Source organism: Drosophila biarmipes, chromosome 3L (genome assembly GCF_025231255.1).
Source record: "Drosophila biarmipes strain raj3 chromosome 3L, RU_DBia_V1.1, whole genome shotgun sequence".
NCBI lineage: Eukaryota > Metazoa > Arthropoda > Insecta > Diptera > Drosophilidae > Drosophila > Drosophila biarmipes.
The window spans coordinates 4340232-4363713 of record NC_066613.1 but is presented as its reverse complement, the minus strand read 5'-3'; the positions used below and the strand labels follow the sequence as shown (position 1 = coordinate 4363713).

Here is a 23482-nt window from a genome sequence, read left to right as displayed (position 1 = left end):
AAAGACCAAATATTGAATCGTGCGTAATTTACGATAAAAAGGGGAAAATTGGAAAAGTTTTTCCTCCCAGATTTAGTAGTAAGTAAGGCACAAGAAAGGGACAGGGCCTCTCGTCGTTCGCTTTCCCTTATTTACGTAGTTCGTGCTGAGGGGCAGCCAGGCACGTGTTTCTTCGTAGACGGGTGCAAAAGAAGGAAAGGCTGCTCAGCCTTGCAAATAAAAATTCTGATTGCCTGGGTTCAGGCGCCCGAACCGAAAGCATGTGTCGTGTGGGCCTGTGCCCCAGGACCAATCGAACGGTTTTATTAAATATTACAAGTAGCTAAATAAATTAGGCAAAGGACTTGAATTGCGTTGCCTGGGAATGTGGAAGGAAGTGGAAGGCTCTTCCTGATAATAACTCCTCGGCCCGAGCCCGTCGGCCAACGTGTCGTATGCGTTATACGGTAAGTGTGGGCCCTAATTGCAGAGGGCTTTTTGCTCTGGACACATTGAGCTGCAGCTGTTTCAGCGGGGCCATTAAATCTCATTTGGCCAGCCGATTGCTGGCGCTTGGTCACTTTGCATCGCGATAGGCAATGCCATGCCCACCCTCGACCTTTGCCATAAAAACATTTATGTAATTGCTGCTATCGACAGCGGCTGGCTCTGCAAAATAGCCCCGTGGCCGCATCCCGGATCGGGAATGGCGATGGCAATGGCGATGGTCCCGTAAACGGGCCTTTAATACACTTTTGATTGGATTGTCGCACAAGTTAATTGAACGGCGCAGCATTGGATATTGCCAACATTGTCCGCCCGACGCAGCCTAAGCCACCGCGCTTTTAGCCTGGCCAGCCCAAAACTGGTGGCAATTAATTTTGAAACTAGCAGGAAGGGTGATGCAGCCTTCCCCTGCTGCCCGACACTCAATGGGGCAACCAATTCGTGTCGATTCATGGAAGCTCATTAGTTGGCAGACTGGCCAGGCTAACCCCGAGAATATGCTGCAGTATCCTTTGTTCGATTGTATCGCAGCCACCCGCCTCAGCATCAACTGCAGCTTTTCGTCTGCGAATCCGTATCTCAGTTCGACTCGGTTCCTTTTTAATGCTCGAACGCATTCTTATCTTTTGTTGTCCCCGTCGAGCAAATTGTTTGGGAATGACCCGCGTAATTTTGCTCTTAGCTGATTTACTGTAAATTGTATTGTGGCAGAGATTTGGGCAATCCCATAAAAATCGCACGCATCGTGGCATCGAAGTGTATTCGACATGTTTACAAATGGATTGACCTGCAGAAGCGGTCCGCAAATGACTGGAGCGGGCTGAAGCTGAGCCTGCGCAAATGGATGGTCGGTAATTTGGCATGTGTCACGGCCAGGAAGGTAATGAATGTATCCCCTGATTGGCGACTTACCTTTCTGATAACTCATCATTGCAAATTAGTTGCGCATAGATGAGGGAATGAGAGCCGATTCAGAGCCGCAAAGCCAGGATGGGGAACTGAAAGAGGGAGGAAATGAAATGATCAGATTTATGAATGACTTAAGAATTTCTATGGTACTACTAAAGAGCCCGCGCCCGGTGCAATCACCATAATAGAGGAGAGATTCAGCCCCGCCCTTCGGCAAACTCCACCATCACCATCATCGTCTTCTGCCACTTTAGCACATTTTTACTTCTGCGAGTACTTGAGGCAGTTAAAAACCTTTGCATTCGTTTGTTTGACTTCTCCATCCAGCAAAAGATGGCAGCGTTCTCGATGTGTACTTAGAACTGAGCCCGCATCCCAGGAGCATCTGCCGAGGACCCAAAGACGTTGTCGTGGCCCAAGGAGCAGGAGCGAGCAAACAATCTCAAGTTTAGTTGGCGCTAGTTTTGTAAATTGCAGGTTGCAACATTTTCATTAAATTAAGTCAAATAGCAAACAAGTGGATAGGAGCCCGGCACGGCTCAGGCAAACAATCAGGACTCCTGGCTCCTGACGAGAGTCCTGTAAACAATAACAGTTAACTGCCAGCCGGGTAAGCAGCAAGGCATTACCGAAATTAAGGCCCAAAGAGGAGGGCACCCTAAGGGGAACTTTGGGGAATAAATGAAGTTGTCATAAGCCGGCAGGATTTCGCCAAAGGATTGCGGCGTTGCCAGGCGATGGCTTGAATTAAATCCCCAAATAACGATTGAAAATGCTCTAAAAATATATCTCCATTCCGAGTCTGAGTCTGCTCCCGATTAATCTGCGGATGCTGCTGGGACGAGAGCAGCCGGAGACTCGGCAGCCGAAACACCAAACGTCAGCTGAAACTGACAGCGTGTCCTGGTTGCACATTTTTGCCTGGCTCGACAAAAGTCAAGAGCTCACAAGCAGCCTCCTCCCCGACATGGCATTAATTAAGTTTGTAACGACAAATGCCAACACGACACGAGACGTAAACACTCGCACAGACACACGCCCCCCATAAATCAGACGGGCTCCATACGAATGCAAAGCGGCAGCAGTAACGACGGCTCAAGGGATACTCGGCATGTCCTGGCCGGGACCCGAGTGCACTGCCGGCGTCTGCTTGGATGTCATGACGATGTTAATTTTATAAACTCTTCACTTTCTAGCGCCTGCCTCCCGAACGCTTCAGCAGCCTAAACTATTCCCGCTTTGTTGTTGCCCCCGTGGTCCTGCGTGTTTGTGTCCACGCTAGTTAGCGCCTGCGGTGGGTTTGTGTCTGTGCTGCGACGGATGTGCGTCGCCTGTGTGTGGCGTGTGTGGGGTGTGACTGCTCTGGCGCGTTTGGGTCTCCTGCTGTCTCGTTAACAGGATTTGAGGGTCGCTTCAGCCTCCATTGCGGTGGCTGTCCTTAAATGGATGTCTCAAATACATTTAAGCAAACACTGGCTTTAACTTGGGGACAGACTATTCCTATTCAAAAGGATTGCCGTTTATGGGAGGTGTGTGTAACACAAGCAAGGAGATTTACGCTATGGTTGTACATACTATTATAGAGTATTTTAGAGGCTATTTAAGTACTCAAACTGGCAACAAAAACTAATGATGGCAACACAATCAATACGTTTCAGTCATTGCAAGAATTGTATTTTTTCGACTTTCCTCCTACCTTTTGCATACTTTTTATACTTTTTCTTTTACTCCTCAAAAACGGGTATAACAACCTTCAAAATTAGCAAATATTCTCGATGCATCGGAGGATCACTTTAGGCTTCTGGCAATTGATGTGATCTGTATTGACAATTAAAATAAATTGTTTCAAGCCAATATTAAAATGGAATTAGCATAAGCTAAACATAGAAGCTGGATCTATTCTTAGCTTTAACATTGTCCTAGCCCACTTTTATTGCCCAAACTTTTTGGCACGTCTTAAAGCCAGTCAGTGCTCTGCTCTGCCGACTCTGATTTATTTTAATTTTCCCAGCCACGTGCAACATTTTTCTATTTGTTTGACGCGCCGCATTTTGCAGCTCGCATATTCCAGCCAGCGCTCCTCGCATGGGAAACTCGTAGAGCCAGCGAAACGTAGCCTAGCAATTGAGCCTTGACAGAAGGTGGGAATGGGGACGGCAGGAAACGCCGACTTTGCTTTGTGCACCAGCGCGTGAATCTGTATGGAAGGTAAAATGCAATGTCTAGGCAAACACAGAGACCAGAGCCAACGTGGGGTAAATATATATGTGGATGGGTGGCTGTGGAAAAGAATTTTATTTGTTTATAGCGCAGAAGGCGGCCAACAAAAAGTGCAACGCAGCTGCCGGTTAAAAAGGCGAGGAGCAGAGAGAGGACTTTACCAGTTGCAACAGACCCTCACTCGCATTGTCGATATGGGGCGTGCAGCTCTGGCCTGGGTGGGAGTGTCTATTGTCTGTCTGTTGCATGTGGGTATCTATGTGCAGTGTGGGTCTTTGGAGGCATTTTTCAGAAGTAGCGTAAACGTGAAACGCGCTGCCAAGCTGGAAATATTAAAGTGCAGATATCCGTATTTACTAATATTTCCTATTATTTCATAATTTTATTGACAAATGGCGAACAGAAAAATACATATATTTTTTAAAGGCTTTCTGAGATTTGTAGTTTTTTGTATTAAAAAAGTCGTCCCGTGGTGGCTCTGTAAGGGGAGAGGATGGAATAATATTTAGCTTGAAATATTTTAAAATTATTGCCACCACTGTACTTTTTCAATCGGATTTAAATGTGTATTTGAACGCCGTGGCTCTGATGACCTGGCTCAACACATGTGGCATCATTTGCCACCGTATTTGCCCAACTATTTGTAAACATTTTCCATTGTAAGCTCTTTTCAACCCTCCACCGATTCCGCCTGGAAAGTGCAACATCCGGCAGCGGAGTACATAATTTAAATGGCAACTTTAAAATGTTTACCAAACGCTTCATCGTAGATGTAATGTGAATTTACGGGCCAGCAGTATCCAAACACTGGCTGCATCACCGCAGCCACCGTTCGCCCCCATGCACCACCCACCCACACTCCCCCGGCCATTCAGCAGTGTCTGTTGCTATTTGCGCTTAACCCACGAAAGGAGCGCGCTGAAAAGCAGGCTACCTTTTTTCTTCTCGACTCTGCAGGCGCGAAAAGATATGCGACCGGTGGTGGGCAGACGAAGTGGAGGGACGACGCAAGTTCACCATTCGACACTCAGTCAGTCGGACGGACGGACTACCGTGCTCATTACTGTGGCAAATTTTTTGTTCACGTCCCCGCTGGATTTTAATTAAAATTAATTACATTAAGTGCAGCGAGCAAACAACAAACATCAGCATAGAAATCCGCAATCGCCGCCCGAGAAACGGAAAAGCAACGAAAACAGCAGGAAGGCTGTAGTCGACTTTGGGATACCAGTTACTTTCTGCTCTGGAGCCAAGTGCAGGTTCTGTAGTATAAAAGTAAGTCACGCCAGTCCTAAAATGTGAATGGCTTAGACAACTACCCTGTTGTGCTAACTGAATAAGTTCCTTTTGGGGAACCCCTATATCCTCTGCTACAGACTTTTTCAAAAACTCTATACACCCATTTTAACCAACGATTGACGCGAATAAAAGTAAAAGAATCCTACACACAGACGAGGCAAAGAGATAGAATGAACTACCCAGCCTGTAAGGGACGAGCTCGGTAGTTAAAGCCTTAATGCGCTTTAATCGGCCCTGTGCTTTGATGGTTACCATTAACATTTTCATTTTTTCTACAGAATTTTTGGCACACATCCGTTGGGTCAAATGCTCATTTTTTCGAACAGCATTCTCTACTCTGATTTTTATACAGCGCAGGCGAAATTATTTCGCTCAGACCAGTCTAAAAGGGCCTTTTCAATGTGATGGTGCGTACATAGTCAACATTTTGTGTTTCAGAGGGGGTACCAGCAAAGCGTATGGATCATTTTTGATATGATTTCAAGAGCCAACAGCAAAGATAGTTACTAGTTGGGGATCAAATCAGTGACCCCATTCCTCAAATACCGACCTTAATACCTATTTTTTTGTAACCGATTTTATAATGAAATGTTAGGGATACCCAACGCACAAAGGAGACGAGTCCCTTCCATCACAGTCGGTAGTGAAAAGTATAAAAAGTTTTTAACTAGACTTCAGCTGACAACAAAATTCAAAATACAACAAATAGCTCGAGTGCCGAGTCCGAAATCTACCCTCTGCTGAAAAGTTTTGAGCAACATCATAAAATACAACAATTGACAACATTTTTATTATTTCGTCCCCATCGTTTTTGATTTTTTGGAAAATATTTTTCTGAGCAATTAAATGTTGCCACTTGGCAGCAAAAGTTGTGCATAGAAAAGTTGCCAGCCGAAAGTTGTAGCGCAAAAACGTCAGGCGAAAGAGGAAAAGTAAAAGCTAAAAATCGAAGCCGCCCTCCCTCGGGGAACGCAGATCCGAAACCGACTATGAATGACAATAAAAGTAAGCCAAAGGGAAACATTCCGTAATACCAGCAAGGAAAATCATAAATAAAACGCATGTAATCCACGATTGAGTGCTTAACTTGATGCCATGAAAGTCGGCGTTCTATCTGAAAGGCTGGGGGTGGGTCTTGTGGGTGCGCGATAAGGACGAGGGGCCAGTATTTACATTTGTGGCTCTTCCGTTGCCGTATTGAAAAGTCATCAATCATTTGCCCTCGCGCAGCCAGCGGAGCAGGAAATTTGTCGGCTTGCAAAATTCAGTCCACAGCCAAGCGGGGTTACTTTGCGCCACTGGATGCGATGACTCAATCTGCCGGCGACTTTAAGGACCTTTAAGTGGGCCCACGTGGACTGGGGAGGCGCTGGAGAGGGGCAGAAGCGAGCAACAAAACATCCGAAAGCGGCAAATGAATGGCTGAACAGATAGAAGCAGTGCCAGCCCAAGTGAGTGTGGCAGGACAAGGCAGGAGTGGCCTTAGAGCAAAAGTTTACATAACATTAAACAAAGCGCACAATGGCACGAGAGCGGACTTAAGGACCCTGCTGATGAGTGTGAATGGGCGGGCGACGGAGGGGCTGGGCTTTGGACGGGAATTGCGGCCAAGAAAAGAAAATTTGTTTAGAGTTTCTGCCCGGCCAAGTCAAACAAAAACGAGTTGCGCATAATGAAGCACAAATGCACAATGGACTCCAAGGACTTGAGGCCGGACCCGGGATACGTTTTATAAATGTAGCCAGCTCTTGAGTTGCTCTTTTTGCGCTCCAGGAAAACGGACGGGAAGAGCGAGAGGTCTCGGGAACTGGGACTGGGGAAATCTATGCCAAATTATCGGCAAGGCAACCGCAAAACTTAAGCGCTGAGTTTCACTTTCCCGGCGAACTGGAGAACTGGCAAAACTTTGCCACCCGTTATATGAAATTATTTCATTAACAACTTCAATTGGCAGTCGTTAGTGGCAACTTTCCCTTCTTCTCCCCGGTAAAAGTTTTCGGGCAAGTTTGCGAGTGTTATTCGCAGCAAATGTTATAATCGTGTTAGTGCCTAACTTGCGGATAACTATTTACCAATGACTGAGCTGCGGCGCTCCAATTGCAAGCGAGGCTCGCCAATCCAAGGACCTGCAAGGGCCCTGCCCGGAAACAGATCTGCAAAGCCCCGATTTGCATAGTCGGTGGCCCCTCTAATCCCTCTTTATGGCCGACTGAGCCATAAAATGTGCGCACTTAATATAAAACATGCTTAAACGGGGCGCTCCCTCCGGCGCCATAAATAAATTATGAAAAACGCTTAACTACTTTCGACAGCTTATAAACGCCTACAAAATGGAACGCCCCCACAACTATTCCGGGTGTTGATTTACAGTTGCATATTCCTAGGCGGCCCAAGCAGCTCGTCCTTCCGAGTCGTTTGGGACTGCGGTCGCTCGTAAAGCAATTCATTTCCCTTATGCATTTTGAATGTGTGTGCCAGGAGCCAAGCAGCAAGAGGCCAGGTATCCTTGTATCCTTGTAGCCGTCGCCGAGCACCTGCCCCGGCCCAGGAATGCCTCGGAACGTCTGCAAATGGCGCAACGGAAGCGCTTTTCAATGAAATTTATGACGCATGGAAACATTAGACGATCGTTGACGTTTACAAGTCCGCGGAGGCAGGCCGCCATATAGCCCATATGGCTGGCTGGCTAATGCCCTGACACCCGAGCGATTTATGAGTTCAGCGAAGTTGGGCGCTGTCTGCTTCGTCCGATGTTCGCTAATTTCGAGGTGCCACGGATGCCGAAAGAATTTCAATTAAATATAATTTATGTGGTCCCGAAAAGTTGTCAACTTGATGAGCGGCTCGGGAGTGGGCGCAAATCGACGCTTTAAGACTTAAGCTGCGGGAAAAGAGCAAAACGGAACCCATTTCCCTTTTTTGCTATCTCACTTGCGGGCAGAGTGAGAGTGGGAGGAGGCTTTGTTTTTGCCGCCGTTTACCAAATGGCCGCCCCAAAAGAAAAAGGAGGAAAAGGGTCTGTGCACTCGCTGGTCGTGTAAGCAGCCAAGCAGCGGAAATGATTCGTCGTAATTTTCCTTTGTGTAATCAACTCCTTTGTAGGGAATATTTTGTATGTTCATATGCCCTGCCGACGCCGCCGCTCCTGAATCCTGAGTCCCGAGTCCCGGTTCCCGACTCCAAGGAGTCGGCCACGCCCCGAGTCCGCCTCCTCCGACGCCCTGTCAAGTGCGCCTTTAGGCGTGCTCACTTATAGTTTTATTTTCTCTGACGCTGAAAACTTTTCTGCCGCTGCGTTTTGCGCTCTTTTGAGTTTCCTACAATTTAGTGGATCAAGTCCACTGCGGGGCTCTGCGCAATTTAATGAGATTTCCCTTCGCAAGGGGAGTTAATAATTATGCAAATATTTCAATTATTGAATGCCAGGACAGTCGCCCCAATTTGCCTTTAATTCTCCGTCCGGAGAATTTTCAACGTCTGCCAACCCACATCAAGTTGGGCAGGTGGTTTTGGGGGTCCCGAGGACCGACGCGGAAGACCTGTTATCACTCATTCTATCTGGTTTTGATTATTACGAAGGCTGTCTGTCGGCGAGTCCGAGAAATCCACTTAATTTCTGAGATGCTGCTGCGGGCAAAGTTTGACGCCATAAATTGATCATTACTCGGTTAAGCGTAATGAAGGTGAAGGTACTATATTGCTGCCCAGGACTCAGAAAGAAAACTGTAGGAATCCTACAAAAATCAAAACTGCTAGAACGCACATATTCGGCCTAAATGACAGTTTAAAAAAAACCGTCACATTTTAAGATGGAGCATATGAGAAAGGTTTTCGAGTAGACAGTTGTCCTTGGCTAGCCCATGTAAGTATTTACCTTCCTCTAGTTATGTTAATGATTACTAATACATTACGAACCGGCATATGGCTTCTCAGCCTAAGCATTGGCTGAATGCATTGCGATTTCCTGGTTCGCAATGATCCAGGGATAAATGTGGCCAGCTGGCCCGCAGAAAAGGAAATGTCTCACAACCCGGGACGGCAAAAAATGCGGAAAACGGAAAGCAAAACGACTGCTCGCCGGCATATGAACATCAAAGCGTTGTACAAACATTTAAAGATCAAAAAGCCAAAAGCCCATTTAACCCGCCAGGACTCGGCACCCACACATGTGTTTCTCCATGGTCGAACAGCTGCCTGCCGTGTTGATAGAGACCCAAAGGACATGGGTGCAGGCGGGGAGGACTGACCGCTCACTTCTTGCCGTCCGGCTGGTCGGCTGCATTAATAAAAATGTTTCACCATATTGGTAAATCCATTATGAATATTACGGGCTAGCAGAAGGCCGACGGCCTAGCACGGCTGGACCCCGTCGAGGGATGGTGGCGGAGGACGGGCTGTGGCACAGACCCGGGGCCCTCATGTGCTGGAGTGCAGCACGAAGAGATTGAAATTGAAATTTGTGTTCCTGCATTGGAGGCTGTGCGTTTTCCCCGCGCATCCTGCGGCGGCCTGCGCCCCTCCGCCACTCAACCATTCAGAGCGCCGACCGTCGTAATTGTGTGCGAAAAGCAAAGCAAATGTTTACGTAATAAATTTACGTGATTGAAATATGTCGAGTTGGCAACAAAATGGCCAGCGACTGAGCCGCCCCCCGTTTATCCCCTATCTGCGCCGTCTGGCTAACGAATCCGGATCCTGTTCTTCCCCGGCTGCGGCGTGAATTTTTACACATCCAGGGAGGTGGACGGGCCAGAGAGTTGGTCATTTTTATTAGTTGCCAAAGCGTTTGGCGGTTGTAGCTGCTGGCTGTTCGCTGTCCGTTGCCTGAAAAACCGCAATTTGTGCAAAAATTATGAAGCGAGACTTTGGGCAAACACAATCAGCGCCCGGGCAAGTTTTTGTGCATTTAAATTAGTGTGTTCCTTGTACGGCGGCGAGAAGTCGGGCGGAGTATGCCGAGGTGTGCTGTTGACGAGCGGATGAGTGCGGATCTCGGACTCAGTCGATAGGCGTAATTATGCTGATACTTCACGATGCCGAAACCAAACGCGGCTTAGAACCTGGCACATTTGGCAGGGCGAGAGAAACGTCCTTCTGTTAGTTGCACTATCCCGTAACCGAGTCACGACTTGCCCGAGTTGACAGCACTTTCCGCCCACCATTTGCACCTTGTCAGCTGCCGTTCCCCCAATCACTAGGTCTTCCTCTGAGGGTGCACATGGCAAACTAGAATGGAAAAGCGAGCTTCGGAAGAAAAATCTAACCACGCGCAATTTGTCGTGTGTGGATGTGGAAATTGATCCGAGTGATTTTCCTACCCACTCCGCCGCTGTCTGAAAAGTATTTACTGCGTCGTCAGTCATTCAATTTATCGCATTTCTTGGCCCGACTCAAGCCCAGCCGAACCAAACCAACAGAGGAATCTGTCAGGGCGCTTCCCGTCAACTTCTTCTCGACTGGCTGTGGATTTGGCCCTTCCCGACAGCACTTCGAGTTCGACCCGGCTTCCTTCGTCGGCGATGGCGACAAGTTCATACGTCTTATGACTTCCCGTTGACGGAAGTGAGCTTCGTGTGTGCCCGTGAGTGTGATGCGGGGTCTGGGTGCAGCTTACATCGAAATCACTTTTATAATTGGCACGCAGCCAGCCAAAAGAAAAACTCGAAGGAATATCTGTGCGAGGGCCAACAAAATAGGGAGCAGACGAGCTTAAACTGTCTGCAAGGTTTTTCCGAGATCTCTGGCAGCGATGTCTGCAAACACTATTTGTCAGATATGACATTATATTAATTGAAATTACTTTCGGGCTTCGAAAGCGACCCTCGGCCAGTGGCCGGCTTCAAAGTCAATTCAACTCGTCTATGAAATAATAAACGACACAACAGGAGGATGCACAAAAACGGTCACCCTAATTGAATTGGTAAATATTTAAATAAATATAACCGCAGATAATTAAAACAACAAAAGCCAAGCGACAGCGATGGATGGACACGTCTAAATTAAGAGCTCGACAGCAGTAACAGAAAAAATAAAATGGGATTGTGGGAGTCGGGGGAGAAGGTGAGCGAGGAAGCACAGGTGAATGGGCGCTCATGTCACATTCCGACCACAAAAGCAATTAAATTTCCAATTAAATTGCATTCACTTTGCTACATTTTGGTCCGGTGAAAATGCGACGCGATTTATTTAAATTGTTAATTAGGAAAGGCAATTCCAATGACAAATTGATCGGGTTCGCCTGGTGTGAGAACTGTTTGGACGGAGTTTCTTCTAAAAAGTACCTGATCACTCTGCAACTTCCGCCTTCACCAGTTAAAGCACCTACTTCATGGATACATTTGGCTGCCCTCAATGAATCCCATTTACAGAAACCCCTTCCATTCTGGAGAGTTTCTGCAAAGACACCAGCAATTACAACAATTCCAAAAGCAGAAAGTGGACGAGGGAGAGAAACCCGGCAAAAAAGACATAATTTTTCGTAAACGTTTTTATAGTGTTGTCATGTACGATTAATTGCGGCTCATTAAACTTTATAGGGCTGCAGACGCTCAAACGATTTCCGTGCCGACTCCAGCCATCCGTTTTGGGGGTTCGGGGTCACAACTCAGCCAACCGAAACGGACCCTTGTTTGGAGCTTTGACCATACCCAAAGGATTTGCCGAATTTATTTACCGTGTGTGTGCTAATTGCGCCAATGCACCATGACTCAGTTTCTGGAATTCAGAACACCAGAAGCCGACTAAGCTAGGGTATATAACCTATGCAGTAAGCGTTTGGCTGGAAAATGGGATTTGACTCTCAAAATGCCAGGCATATTCTGCCTGATTTAAATCCCACAGTGCACTATACGTAACCCATCATATACTGTAGATATGTCATAAAATCATTTCACTTCGTTTCATAAACACAGTTTCGTGATTTTAGCACGAAAGTTAAGTAATTCAGCGTTAATGCAGGTATTTGCTCTGTTTAGTATATCTCCATTTCAAATAATATGACATCTCAGTCGATATCCCTTCATGTTTGCGTTGTTCAATAAAAGGGTATCACTATGGACAGCAGTCACTTAGTGACGAAACTACTTCAATATGTATTAAAAGAAATGATATTCTCACTAATGGTCCGATTGATACGAGTGAAAAATCAATCCAAAGGTATTTCTAATTATGCATTGCATACCAAATCTTTAAGAAAATCAATTACTTTGGGAGAAAGAGCGGCGAAAGTGTAAGGGTCAAATAAAGAAGTTTAATCTTTTGGTTAGGCTGTCAAAATCGTCTGATCCCCTCAAAAGTATTACGCAAAACAACGTTTTGTGGGACTTCTCAAAATGAACATTTTTATTTGTTTGTCATTTTTTCACGAAACGTTATTTTAGAGTCCTGAAAATTCTAGACGATGTTTAAAAGCTCAATTCAAGAAACATTAGTTCTACCACTTTGGAAAAACTTGCTAGGTTGGCGAGAAAACTGCTTTAAATAGCTAAGCTATGTAAGCCCGCAACTTGTGAACTACTAAAGATACAGGCTTGTGCTACAAATTATTCGAAAGGTATTCTAAAATGCATTGTACGCCTTTGTAACATGATTTGTATAAATACCACCGTTTAAAAATAATGTTCAGAAGATTCTGCATTTATATTTGTTTTATCTTTTCTATGGATTTCGCGAAAACTGCTGTATCGATTTCGGGTTTAACTTTAAAGTGGATAGCCCTTGGGATGCCTCAACTTTTGACATACAAAACAGTTCAGAACATCTAAAATATGTTTTGTCCGTATCCATACCTTATTTTACTGTCTTGGAATAATTTTAATTTTTACATACAGTTCCTCATAAGAAACTTGAATTCTACGAATTCTGATAGCAAACAAAAATACCTCTTAAGGAGGTAAAAATATATTATTGAAAAAGATATCAACTTTTAAGACAAAAATGATTGAAATTATTTTACTTATTATTTTATAATCCAAATTCAATTCGATCTCAGAAACCCAATAATCTCAAAACGTTCTTAAAGTAGGAACGGAAAGGACTAAAAATAGAACAATAAGTGAGTTGCATTTCGACTTAAATTGTCGTGTTGAGGATTTTTTATATCGCGTGGGTATCTTTCGGTTAACAGTTGGCAGCGATAGACCCTTCTTTTGTGCACATCTTCTTCTGAACAATTCGGCTGGCACATTTCATTAGCGTTTTGATTTGTCAAAGGAAATTTCGTGAAGGTAGGTTTAAATTGCTTAGTACTTTGATCTTTAAAATAATAAACGTATGTGTATATTACAATTGAATAAAAGTGAAAAAACTATTACAAAAAGCACTATTAAGTAGTTTTTTTGGGAAGGGTTTTCAATCTTGTATTTAGCTTATTTCAAGAACGATTTAAGCTCATTTTTAAAATAAGGCTGAAATGTTTTTCTTTTGATCCCAAATTCAGATAAAATCAATATAAAAATGTTATTATATTAATCCAAATAAATTCTTCAATAAAAACCGAAATCAACTTGAAAATGGAACGAAATCAACTTATTTCACTTTTTTAGATCCTACCATTTCGTTCTAGAACTAAGAACAGTCAACTAAAAGTGAAAACGTTTGTGCTTACACCTTTTTTTTAAGAACGAATGTTCTCAATTCAAGCATAATGTTCTTGGTTTTTCCTTTCTGTGCTTGCATAAGGAATAATAATTTTAATCAGAAGTTTGCAACGCAGTAAAGGAAACCTCAAAGAATATGTACTCTAAAATGGAAGCCCTTATCCTATAATGTTCCCACGGGTAAAAAATCTTCTGATAGCTTAGATTAGTTTCCTTTCTTGTTTTAATATAATAAAAATAGATTTTGTCATACTCATATATGAGGTTTGGTAATAGCACTAGGATAAAGTTTATACTGAACTTTTCATCGCTCAATGTCTTACAAATCGTAATTTTCAAGATAAAAAGTGTTATAGATCAATACTTCAACATTCTCAGAGGCTTTAAAAAATAAAAAAAAAAACATTTGAACCAATTTTAAGAAAACAGTTAAAAAGTTGTTTAACAAAAAAAAAACGGTTATGCAACATTCGATAGGAATCGCAAAATAAGAACATTTCATACTAAGACTTCAGCAATTTTAACTGGTTTGGGAGAAAGAGCAATAAAAGTGTAAAAGTGAAAATGTATAAAATTAGAGTGGTTGGGCCGGTGGATTTAAATAAATGTATAAAAGCCTCTGAATCCTCTTTTTAGATAAATAAGAAATGTATTTTATTTATAAAAAAAACATATTTACTATTACCACTACAAAAATAAATTGTTTTTCGTTTCTGAAAAATACCTCCGTTTATCACATACAATCGTTTTTTTTTTAATTTGAGCATTTTTTGTTTTTAATATTTTGAATTGTTTCAAACAAGAGCTCGGATTTCTACTGGAACTTAGGACATTAAGAATCTAATGAGAGCGATCGAGAGGAACTGTTAAAACAACAGTAATTTGATGAGAACAAATAATTTTTTTTTTGTATGAAAGGGAAAGCATTTAAGTTCGCCATCGACTAACATTTTTTTATCCAAACAAAAACGTTTGATATCATACAAAACAAGAAAGAAGTTAAAAGTAATAATCAATATTAGTAACATTATGTTACATTTTTAAGGATTGGTGCTAGCTTCCATGATATTTAAAAATATTATTTTACGTTATTACTATATCAAACAAAAACTCTTCTTAACGAGGTAAGGGGTCGTGTCTGTTGCGGACCATAAACGTACAAAAGTTTTGTGACGAAAAATGATTGTTATTTCGACTAAGTAAATAAATTGTTCCCATTCTGCCCGCTTCAGCCAAATATTAAAAGTTCTCGCATTTAAGGAATACTTTATAACAATATTTTTGAAATAAGTCAATGAAAAACTTATAAATCTTTCCCTTTAATAATTAAAGTTTAATTACAAAATGTCAAATAGAAATTTTTTCTTATCACCTTACTGTTGCATAATTTTGGGCAATAACATGTTTTTCATACTAAAGAGAAGTGGCTTGCTCTTTTGACTTAATATCTTTCAAACCGTAATTGAGGTGTCATTCAAGGCGTACTCTCAGTTAGAATAAAACTAGGTTAACAACCTACCTACCGTATCCAGCAGCTCCAACTTTCTAAATTTTCACTTTTACACTTTCATCGCTTTTTCTCCCGAACAAATTTCTATTTCTAAAGTCTTGGTATGAATCGTTTTTGTGATACCTTTCGCTTGGTGTATCACTCGTTACGGTCGGACCATAATAGCGGATTTTCAATTCTGCGGATATATAAAGTAGTTTGCCCACTCTCTTGCGCATCAAGTATGCTGTACGAGTAACGGGTAAAAAAAATCTCATGCTTACCATGAATGTCCAAAATAATGCAACTCTAATTCGATAAGACAAAATTCGCATTTTGTAGTAAAGGAAAAACATTAAAAGTTTGTGATCGAATATTTTTTTAACTCGATGGTTGCTACAAATCTTATTCGAGGTACATTTCTGATGTTACATGTTGTTATTTAAAGCACCCAGAATTTTATAGGTTGATTAGTGCATTTATTAAGTCAAATGTACTTAAAGGTACATTTTATTTCACCTTGTCGAACCGTTTTAAAAGTGTATTTATTTAGTCGAATGTAGAAGACTTCTTCGTGACAAAAAATGTATATCAGAACTTTTGCATGTTGATGGTGCGAAATCGCCTGGACTTTTTATACATATTCTTTTTATATATATTCTTGATCAGCAGACAAGTTGATCTAGCCAAGACAACTATATCTTATATGTATCCCAGGGAAATAAAGAAATAATTATTTTTAGAAAAATCTTTTTTAATTGATTATGTATCTTATTTCGTATTTTCTATTAATCAGGAATATAGAATATTTTAACTTATCAAAATTACGAATTTAAGTTAATAATCACAGTGAACGGCAGTACACGCATGCCTGATGCGCCAAAAAGTGTGTAACCAGTAGAATAAAGCTTTCCCGAACAAAAAAATTATGTATTATTATGTACATATATATTCTTGATCAGGATCTTCAGCCGAGTCAAACTTTTAATGTCCGTATGTCCGTTCGTCCGTCCGAACTGTGATGTTTGAAACTATAAAAGCTAGAAATTAAGGATTTGTAATGAAGATTTTTGAACTTCTTGCGCAGCGCAAGTTTGTTTTTGCATTGTGCCACGCCCAATCTAGCACCCACAAACGACCATAACACTAGAATCCGTCTAGCGCCCACATTTTATAAAAATATTCTGAAAGCAATTTAAATGAGGTTATGTTCTAATAACCATCTTCATGATATGATTGAAATCGGACGATTCATTTAAAGTCTACGCCACTAGCCCCTAGAGCCCCCTTATATATATTTTTCGTGGAATCTTGTATACACTTTCACTCTTCGAGTAACGGATACAAAAAGGGATTTATACAAACCTACAAACAAGGTGACAAACATTTTCATTTTGCAAAGTACTCCAAAAAATTGTTTTAAGAAACACCAATAAAAAAACTTTATTATTTCAATATAATATATAAAAAAATGATGATTATTTTATTATTTTCGAATTAATCTGATCGTTCATTTAGCAAATATTTGATTCAGCCGTCCGCCTTTTTCGTTTTTCTTCCAAACTCTGAAAAAAGTATAGTCCCAAGAGTAAAAAAAGAATTTCAAAAAAAGCCAAAGCTACAACTAAACATTTTTTTCAGCATTTTTTCGATTTATTCTATAGGATGTAGTTTTCAAAGACAATATGGGAGGTCGAGAGAAAAGTCGTTTTGTCCTTGGTTTATCTATTCGTCAACGTGGTGGTCGTAACGATGCCTGACTATCGATAGACCAGGGGCTGAAATCGGCAAGCTATGATTATACTAAAAATGCAAAATTTACACGTATGATATTAATGTTTTGATTCATACATTGGGCTCGCGAAGTTCCATAATTACTTCTGCTCCGTAAGCAAACAGACGTGAAGCAGACTAACCAATTTAAACAGATCTTCTTATAATGCACAACATTCATTAAGGAGTTATGGTAAAAAATTTTGTACCGTTTTTTATATATATTATTTCTAATCATGTACAATAGTTCAAGAATGTTGTGTTAAATGTCGAACGGACGAAAATTAAAAAACAGGGGACATTTAAACTTTAAATCGGTCTCGCGAATAGTGTGATTTTTTGAGTCGGTGATCACTTTCATAGAAAACTTTTGTACCGATCGTTCTAAAATTTAGCGCACTGGTTCTGTATCTTAATTCGCAGTAACTGACATGGCTATACGACACGAAAAGCGGGATCATCTTAAGATGTATAGACGGTCATTTTTCGAATTTACAGGCATACTCGATCCAATGACTTATGGGCCATTCAGAGGTGGAAATCAAATAACTGATATATTCACTTTTAAGGGATACATCATTTTACAGGCACTTCAGAGGTGGATAACGTAAAACCGCAAATGCTTAAAATCTCCAAATTGTGTATTACGTACAGATGGTTATAACTTTTCTATTTCTACTTATTTACACAATTTTTCATTACCTTTAAAATGTATTTCATTAGCATAATACTTTTCAAAAGTAATTAATATTTTTCCGTTAAAATTGATTTTCAAAAGTATTATTTGAATTTGAAAGTATTAAATTTTTTATCCATTGCACACTGGGCCATCCGATCCGATTTTGGCAAAAGTACGTATTTTTAAGGAAATGACCAGACCGAGTACGGAATCCTTTTAAATTTCATTAACCTATTTTATGCCAAAGTTCCAAAAAATTCGGCCAAGAATTTTTTTAACAGTATTTACAAAATAAAAAATCATTAAATATTTATAGAAATTAAAAATAATTTAGAAGTCAAAATGCTGATGTAACTGATCATAAATGAGTACTTTGCTTTTCGAGTGCTTTTAAGTGCTATCCCCAAATTAAGTCATTACATCAAAAATAAATTATTTTTATTATTAAAATCGAAAGAGATAACCAGAAGAAACAAATAGAAAATTTTTTAGATCTATTATTAAATAACGTTGAACTGGGAGCCTCCGAATTTAGCAATTTTTAACGGTATATCTTAAACAACATAATATTTTTTGGTGGTGTTAATTTTCTTTAATTGTTTTCTTTCATACTCTATCGTGTATGAAAATGGATTAAGTGGAAAAAAAATGGATCTAGCTATTTTTTTTTAATTAAAAAAACCAAATGTACCGAACATTTTACGCTTTTGGCTTGGATTATCTTTACCATATAATGTTGCTTTTAGTTCGTTGGAAAGTTCAATCTTTCAAGAGAAAAACTCAAAAAACTGCGTAATTCTAACTATCCTTGAAAAGAAATTATAGATTTTTGGCCAAAAAATTTACTTTCTGCACAGAAAAAAATATAATCATTTAAATGCAAGTTTTGTTATTACAAATTTAAGGTCATTTTAAGATATTATTCTTAAACACTGTCCTTGGGGCGTACTTGAACCTGGAACCTTTAGCATCAGAAACAGACACCAGAAGCTGGTCAACGTTTTCTACGGGCGTTAAGTTCAAAAGCCATGAAAACCATTCTAGTGCACTTGAGACAACATGTTTGAAGTCGATTTGAATTCACCTAATAAACGTCAGAGTTTTGTTATATACTCCCTTTTTTTTGATGTCAAAAAAAATCGAAAAGAAAGAATTCAAGAAAAAGTAATTTTTTGGTATCAATTTGACTTTGATATGTGTCGAAAAAAAACACAAATTTACCATGACTCGTTTTTTTTTTAAATGGCAATTATTACTTTTTGGGGTAGTGCACTGCTATTCAAACAGCATGACTTTTTTCAAAGTAATCAATTGTATTTTTTCAGATTTACTTTTTTTAAAATTAATTTATTATTGGTCATTACTTTTTTAAATCAAAAAAATTAAAAGTATTCCTTCAGGAACGACTCTAGTCGGCGCTCTAGGTTAGAAACTATGTAGACGACACCCTCCCCTTTTATGGTTTTTATTTCTTTAAAATATTTTGCAAATATCTATAGTACCGAATTATTTGAAACCGAAGAAAAAATTAAAAAAAAATTAAACTATACTTTCTGATTTGTTGTCTATTCTTTTTAGCACCTTTGGTTCTTCTTAAGGTTCTGTTAAGGAAAAAAGAATATGCGATTTTCATTTCTTTTACATTTAAAAGGAAAAGCAAATTATATTATTTTATTGAGTCCAATTGTGGCATAAGCAATTCTCCCTAAGCCTGGTTCCATAAACTACAGTTATACCGCTATTTATATCAGTGTTCCTTATCACAGATACAAGCTGTTTATCATTTGGGTAAATTATTTAAAAAAAAAAATATCGAAAACATTTCGTTTTGAAATATCTGCATAAAAATCGAGCTGTACAGTGTCACACAAAAAATATTTACAATATTATAATTTCAGATGGGAAAACAACAGGAACATTTTAACAACGTACACGTTTTTTGTAAGACATTTTATTCATGGCAACAAACGACTATTATGGTCAAATGAATTAGGTTTAAATTCATTTCATACAAATTTATATACTTCTTGACACTTTTATAAATAGAAATGTAACTGAAATGTTTTAGATCGGAGTCCAACATTATTGCCTTAAGAAACAGATTAGTTATTCATCAATCGTATTTGGAGTTTATCCTAGGAATTCTAAAACCCACAACGGCTTTAAAATAAAATGTTGCCTTCCAATTAAAACATCAAGTGACAAAGCGGCAACAAGAAATAACGAAAAAGAGAGCAAAACAGAAATGTCTGCAGCGGATTGTAATTGTTGTGCCAATGGCTGCCATTTATTTATTTGCAGCGATCCTTGGAGCCAAATGGGGCTGATGACGTTGACGAGCATTCAAAATAGAGGGGCGAATGCGTTTGGGCAGCGTTTTTCGGAATGTTTTCAAATCAAATATCGGTAGTTGTCAAGAGGGACGGGAGCCAGCTGCCTTCCTGGCCTTCCGTGCCTTGCTAGCTGACGTTGATTGCCTTTGACTGCGTATTTATTTGTATGGTCTGTCTGTCGGTGGGTCTTTCAGTTCGCTGGTCAGTCGGTTTGGTTACATTTTTTCCGGGTTTGTTGCAAGTCTCTTTGTTTTCTTTCTGCTCTTAGCATGTTGCGTCATTTTCATTTTCATTTTGTGCACTATTGAGTTGTGTGTTTTACGCTTTTTGTCAACATTTTGTTTTCAGCAGCTTTTGTGTACTTTTCACAGTGTTCGTTACTGCCTTTAATGAAATGTTTTGACTTGAATACCGCCCTACCAACATGCACCAGTACAATGTGCGAAAACCACTGGGATATCTGCTTTGAAATTAATATTAAAGAACTGTTAAGGCACTTCAATCGACCCTTTTCGGCTTTTATTACATGTTTAGCAGCTTAATCAAAACGAGCCAATCGAGGGGACTTCAACTAGCAAGCATTGCTAGAATTTAAATTTGATTTTCCACTTACGGCACGGTAAGCGTAATAAACACGTTAGTCCCCCACCACCGCTTCCGCTCAGGTTCATCAATTGGTTTAATGACGCAGCAAAGTATGCAACAAAATAATACAGGCAGACACGGACGGAGGACCAGGACCCGCAGCCGATGCCAGACAACGTCTCATTCAGAGCCTTTCACTCGAAATCACTTGAACAGCTTGCACATTTATGCAACTCACTTCACACAAGCGGATTCGGATTTGGGCTCGGATCACTGCAAAAATCACTTTCTGCACTGCCTGCAGCCTGGCTCCTCCCCTTGAGCCGCCCATTGCAATGCAGTCAACTCTGAAATTGCTTGGATTGGCGTTTGTTTAGCAACTGTCCCAGGCCCTCGTTCCACACCCTGTCCTCCCGCTGACTGCGAAAATTGCCGATGTTGCACTTGACCAACTGGCAAAGAGCAATTTTAGTCCAAAAATTTTAATTGAATCTGAAGTGTCGGATAGGCGGTAAGAAAATCAATAGTGATTTTAAGCAGAGTGAACTTCATTGTCGCTCTTGTAGCTACTGGACATTTGTTTTTATAGTAACGTTCACCAAAGTTTAAATGGTAGCTCACTTAAGCTGTTGCAATTCACAACGCTTCGCTAAGTTACTTCCTGATAATTTAGGCCAATTAGTATATTATATTTTTCCAAAACATTTTTTCGTATCAGGCACATCAAAGAATTGGCAGTCGAAGATCACACCAATATATGAGTGAATAGATAAAGATCCAATAATAAAGTAATTCCCATATCAGTTTAAGCTTTTACACAACCTATAGAATATGCCTTATTAACATCCGGAATCTACCAAACCTATTTAATATAAAGTCAATATTTGAGATGATTTAAATTTGTGTTTTAAAATTTGAAAAAAGATAGTCGACAACTTTTGGCTTACCATTAATATAATTTTCTTCAACTCAACACTCCCGAGTTATTTAAATCGTATGAGAATCTTTTCACATTTTCCAGCACTTTTTCCGTTTATGAATTGGAAATTCTTCAATATTATTCACTGCTCACTGTTAATATGTAAATACTGGACAAAGAGCTACAGTCTTTCCCCGAGAAATGAGTGTTATAGATGTAAGCTTAGCTAGTCTATGAAAATATGTCAAAAACGCGAGTAGTAGTCAAGTATGTTTTATTAAGGTTCTATTCAAACTTTTCGATATTTACGTTACTACATTTCACAACCATTTATAGTTTAAGCGAGCGATGTTGGGAAAGGTTCTTGCGTATTTTCCTTAAACATTTTTTTGTCATACTCTATAAACGATCTAATTATGTGGCAGATACTCAATGCAAATCTAACTGATGTGATTTAACAAAAAGCTGTGCAAAAGTCTAAGAACTATACTAGGACTTATAGCTGTTCCAAAACTATTTGGGGGTCGTCACCAGATTTATACACTAATCAACTCTAACTCTACTTAGTTTCCAGCTCTTCACTTATATTGCCCAAATCCTGGTATCGTTTATTCGTGCTTGACTTAGGTCAGTTACTTTCTCAACGTTTCTTGGCCAAGGTCAGTTTTCGTTGGGGATATGTTTACATTGCTTTTTCAAGCACTCAAGAATTATTAAAATTCGTGGACCGTACACACACGCACAGAACGGAAGACTCTATAAAAGTTATTTTAAAAATGTTTGTTTCGGACGCCGGCTCTTTGTCGGTAGCAACCTTTCGTGACCGTAATTCGCGCAAAACTGATCCTTAACGCATTCCGAAAATTTTAAGCTCGCCATCGCTAGCGAATTGTGCAACGGGCACGAACCTATCCAACTGCACGAGTCCTTGGGGCAGCCGACGACGAGGCGAAGCTGTAGACGACGAATTCGCACGAGGACCTCTCCGAACTGTTAGCCGGCAAATAAGGAGGCATCTGAGTGGGAACTCGGCAAATAAACGAGGTTTGCCCTCTGCCGATGAAGGCTCCTGGAACAACACAACAACTTAAAGATGCAACTTAAATTAGATATGCAAAGCAATTCTTATAATTTTATCAGTGGTTATATCCTATAGTTCGAATTTTATTATCATTGTATGCAACAGGATTTTTTACTAAATGAATTTGTTACCATCAAACATGTTGCGTCTCCGAATTCGCCGCAAACAACAACACTGGCAACAAGTACAACATCCACTCCCACTCCCCCTTCCATGCGGAACTCTACACACTCTTTGCAGTAAGTTTCAAGCTCTTCCGTTAGGCCGGAGCTTTTCCCAAAGACACTGAGAGAAAAAGCGGTACTAGTCTTCAGAAGTAATACCAGCACCAGATAGTCAACTGGTGTAGATTTCGTCGCATAGACTCAGGATTTTTATACCCTTTCAGAGGGTATAATGATTTCAGCCAGAAGTTTGCAACGCAGTGAAGGAAACGTTTCCGCTTAGTGGTAAAATAATATGAAAAAATTATATCTTCGGTGCTTTTTAAGCTATAACCTCCTCCTCTTGGTAATAACATTTTTTAATTAGTTCTGAATTTCGAATTAAATTGTATCAAAATCGGACGACTATATCATATAGCTGTCATAGGAACGATCGGAAAATTGGTGCGAAAACAATATGAAACAAATTAAAGCTTTGGCCCTCTTTGACATATTATCTAATAGTATTGGCAATATAATATTTTTATATTTTTAAGAATTTCGAATTCAACTTAATAAAAATCGGACTACTCTAAGATATAGATGTTAAACAAAAGAATAAAATACATTTTTTTAATATCACTGAAGTCAGCAACAATCCTTTAAATTTTTTCCTGGCGTTACTAAAGTTGATTATTTCTTATAACTGCAAGGGTATACAAACTTCGGCTTGCCGTAATTAACTTGCTTTCTTGTTTAATGTAGTACTTTTGGTAGGACCGTTGATTACCGCTCGATGTAAGTAATTTTTTAGCGATGTCAGCTGGGCTACGCCCTACTCGCAGCTATCGATAGTCAGGCATTGTTACCAACATCAAATAAGACAGGAAAACAAAATTGAACGTTGTGAAATTTCCCACCACCTTTCATAGTTTTCCATGATGATTGGATCCGTCTTAGTAGAAGACC

At 40.2% G+C, this 23482-nt stretch overlaps 1 protein-coding gene across 1 annotated transcript in view; it reads right to left on the bottom strand.

Moving 5' to 3' along the window:
* LOC108030727 (myb-like protein M) overlaps positions 1-22101 on the bottom strand; it is a 53800-nt gene extending 31699 nt beyond the window's left edge. The window contains exons 1-2 of the mRNA XM_017103769.2: positions 21318-22101; positions 1399-1484 (exon numbers count right to left, since the gene is read on the bottom strand). Coding sequence (XP_016959258.1) covers positions 1399-1417 — 19 coding nt within the window. The 5' untranslated portion in view covers positions 1418-1484; positions 21318-22101. The remainder of the gene's footprint in view (positions 1-1398; positions 1485-21317) is intronic.
* Positions 22102-23482: the final 1381 nt, after the last annotated feature.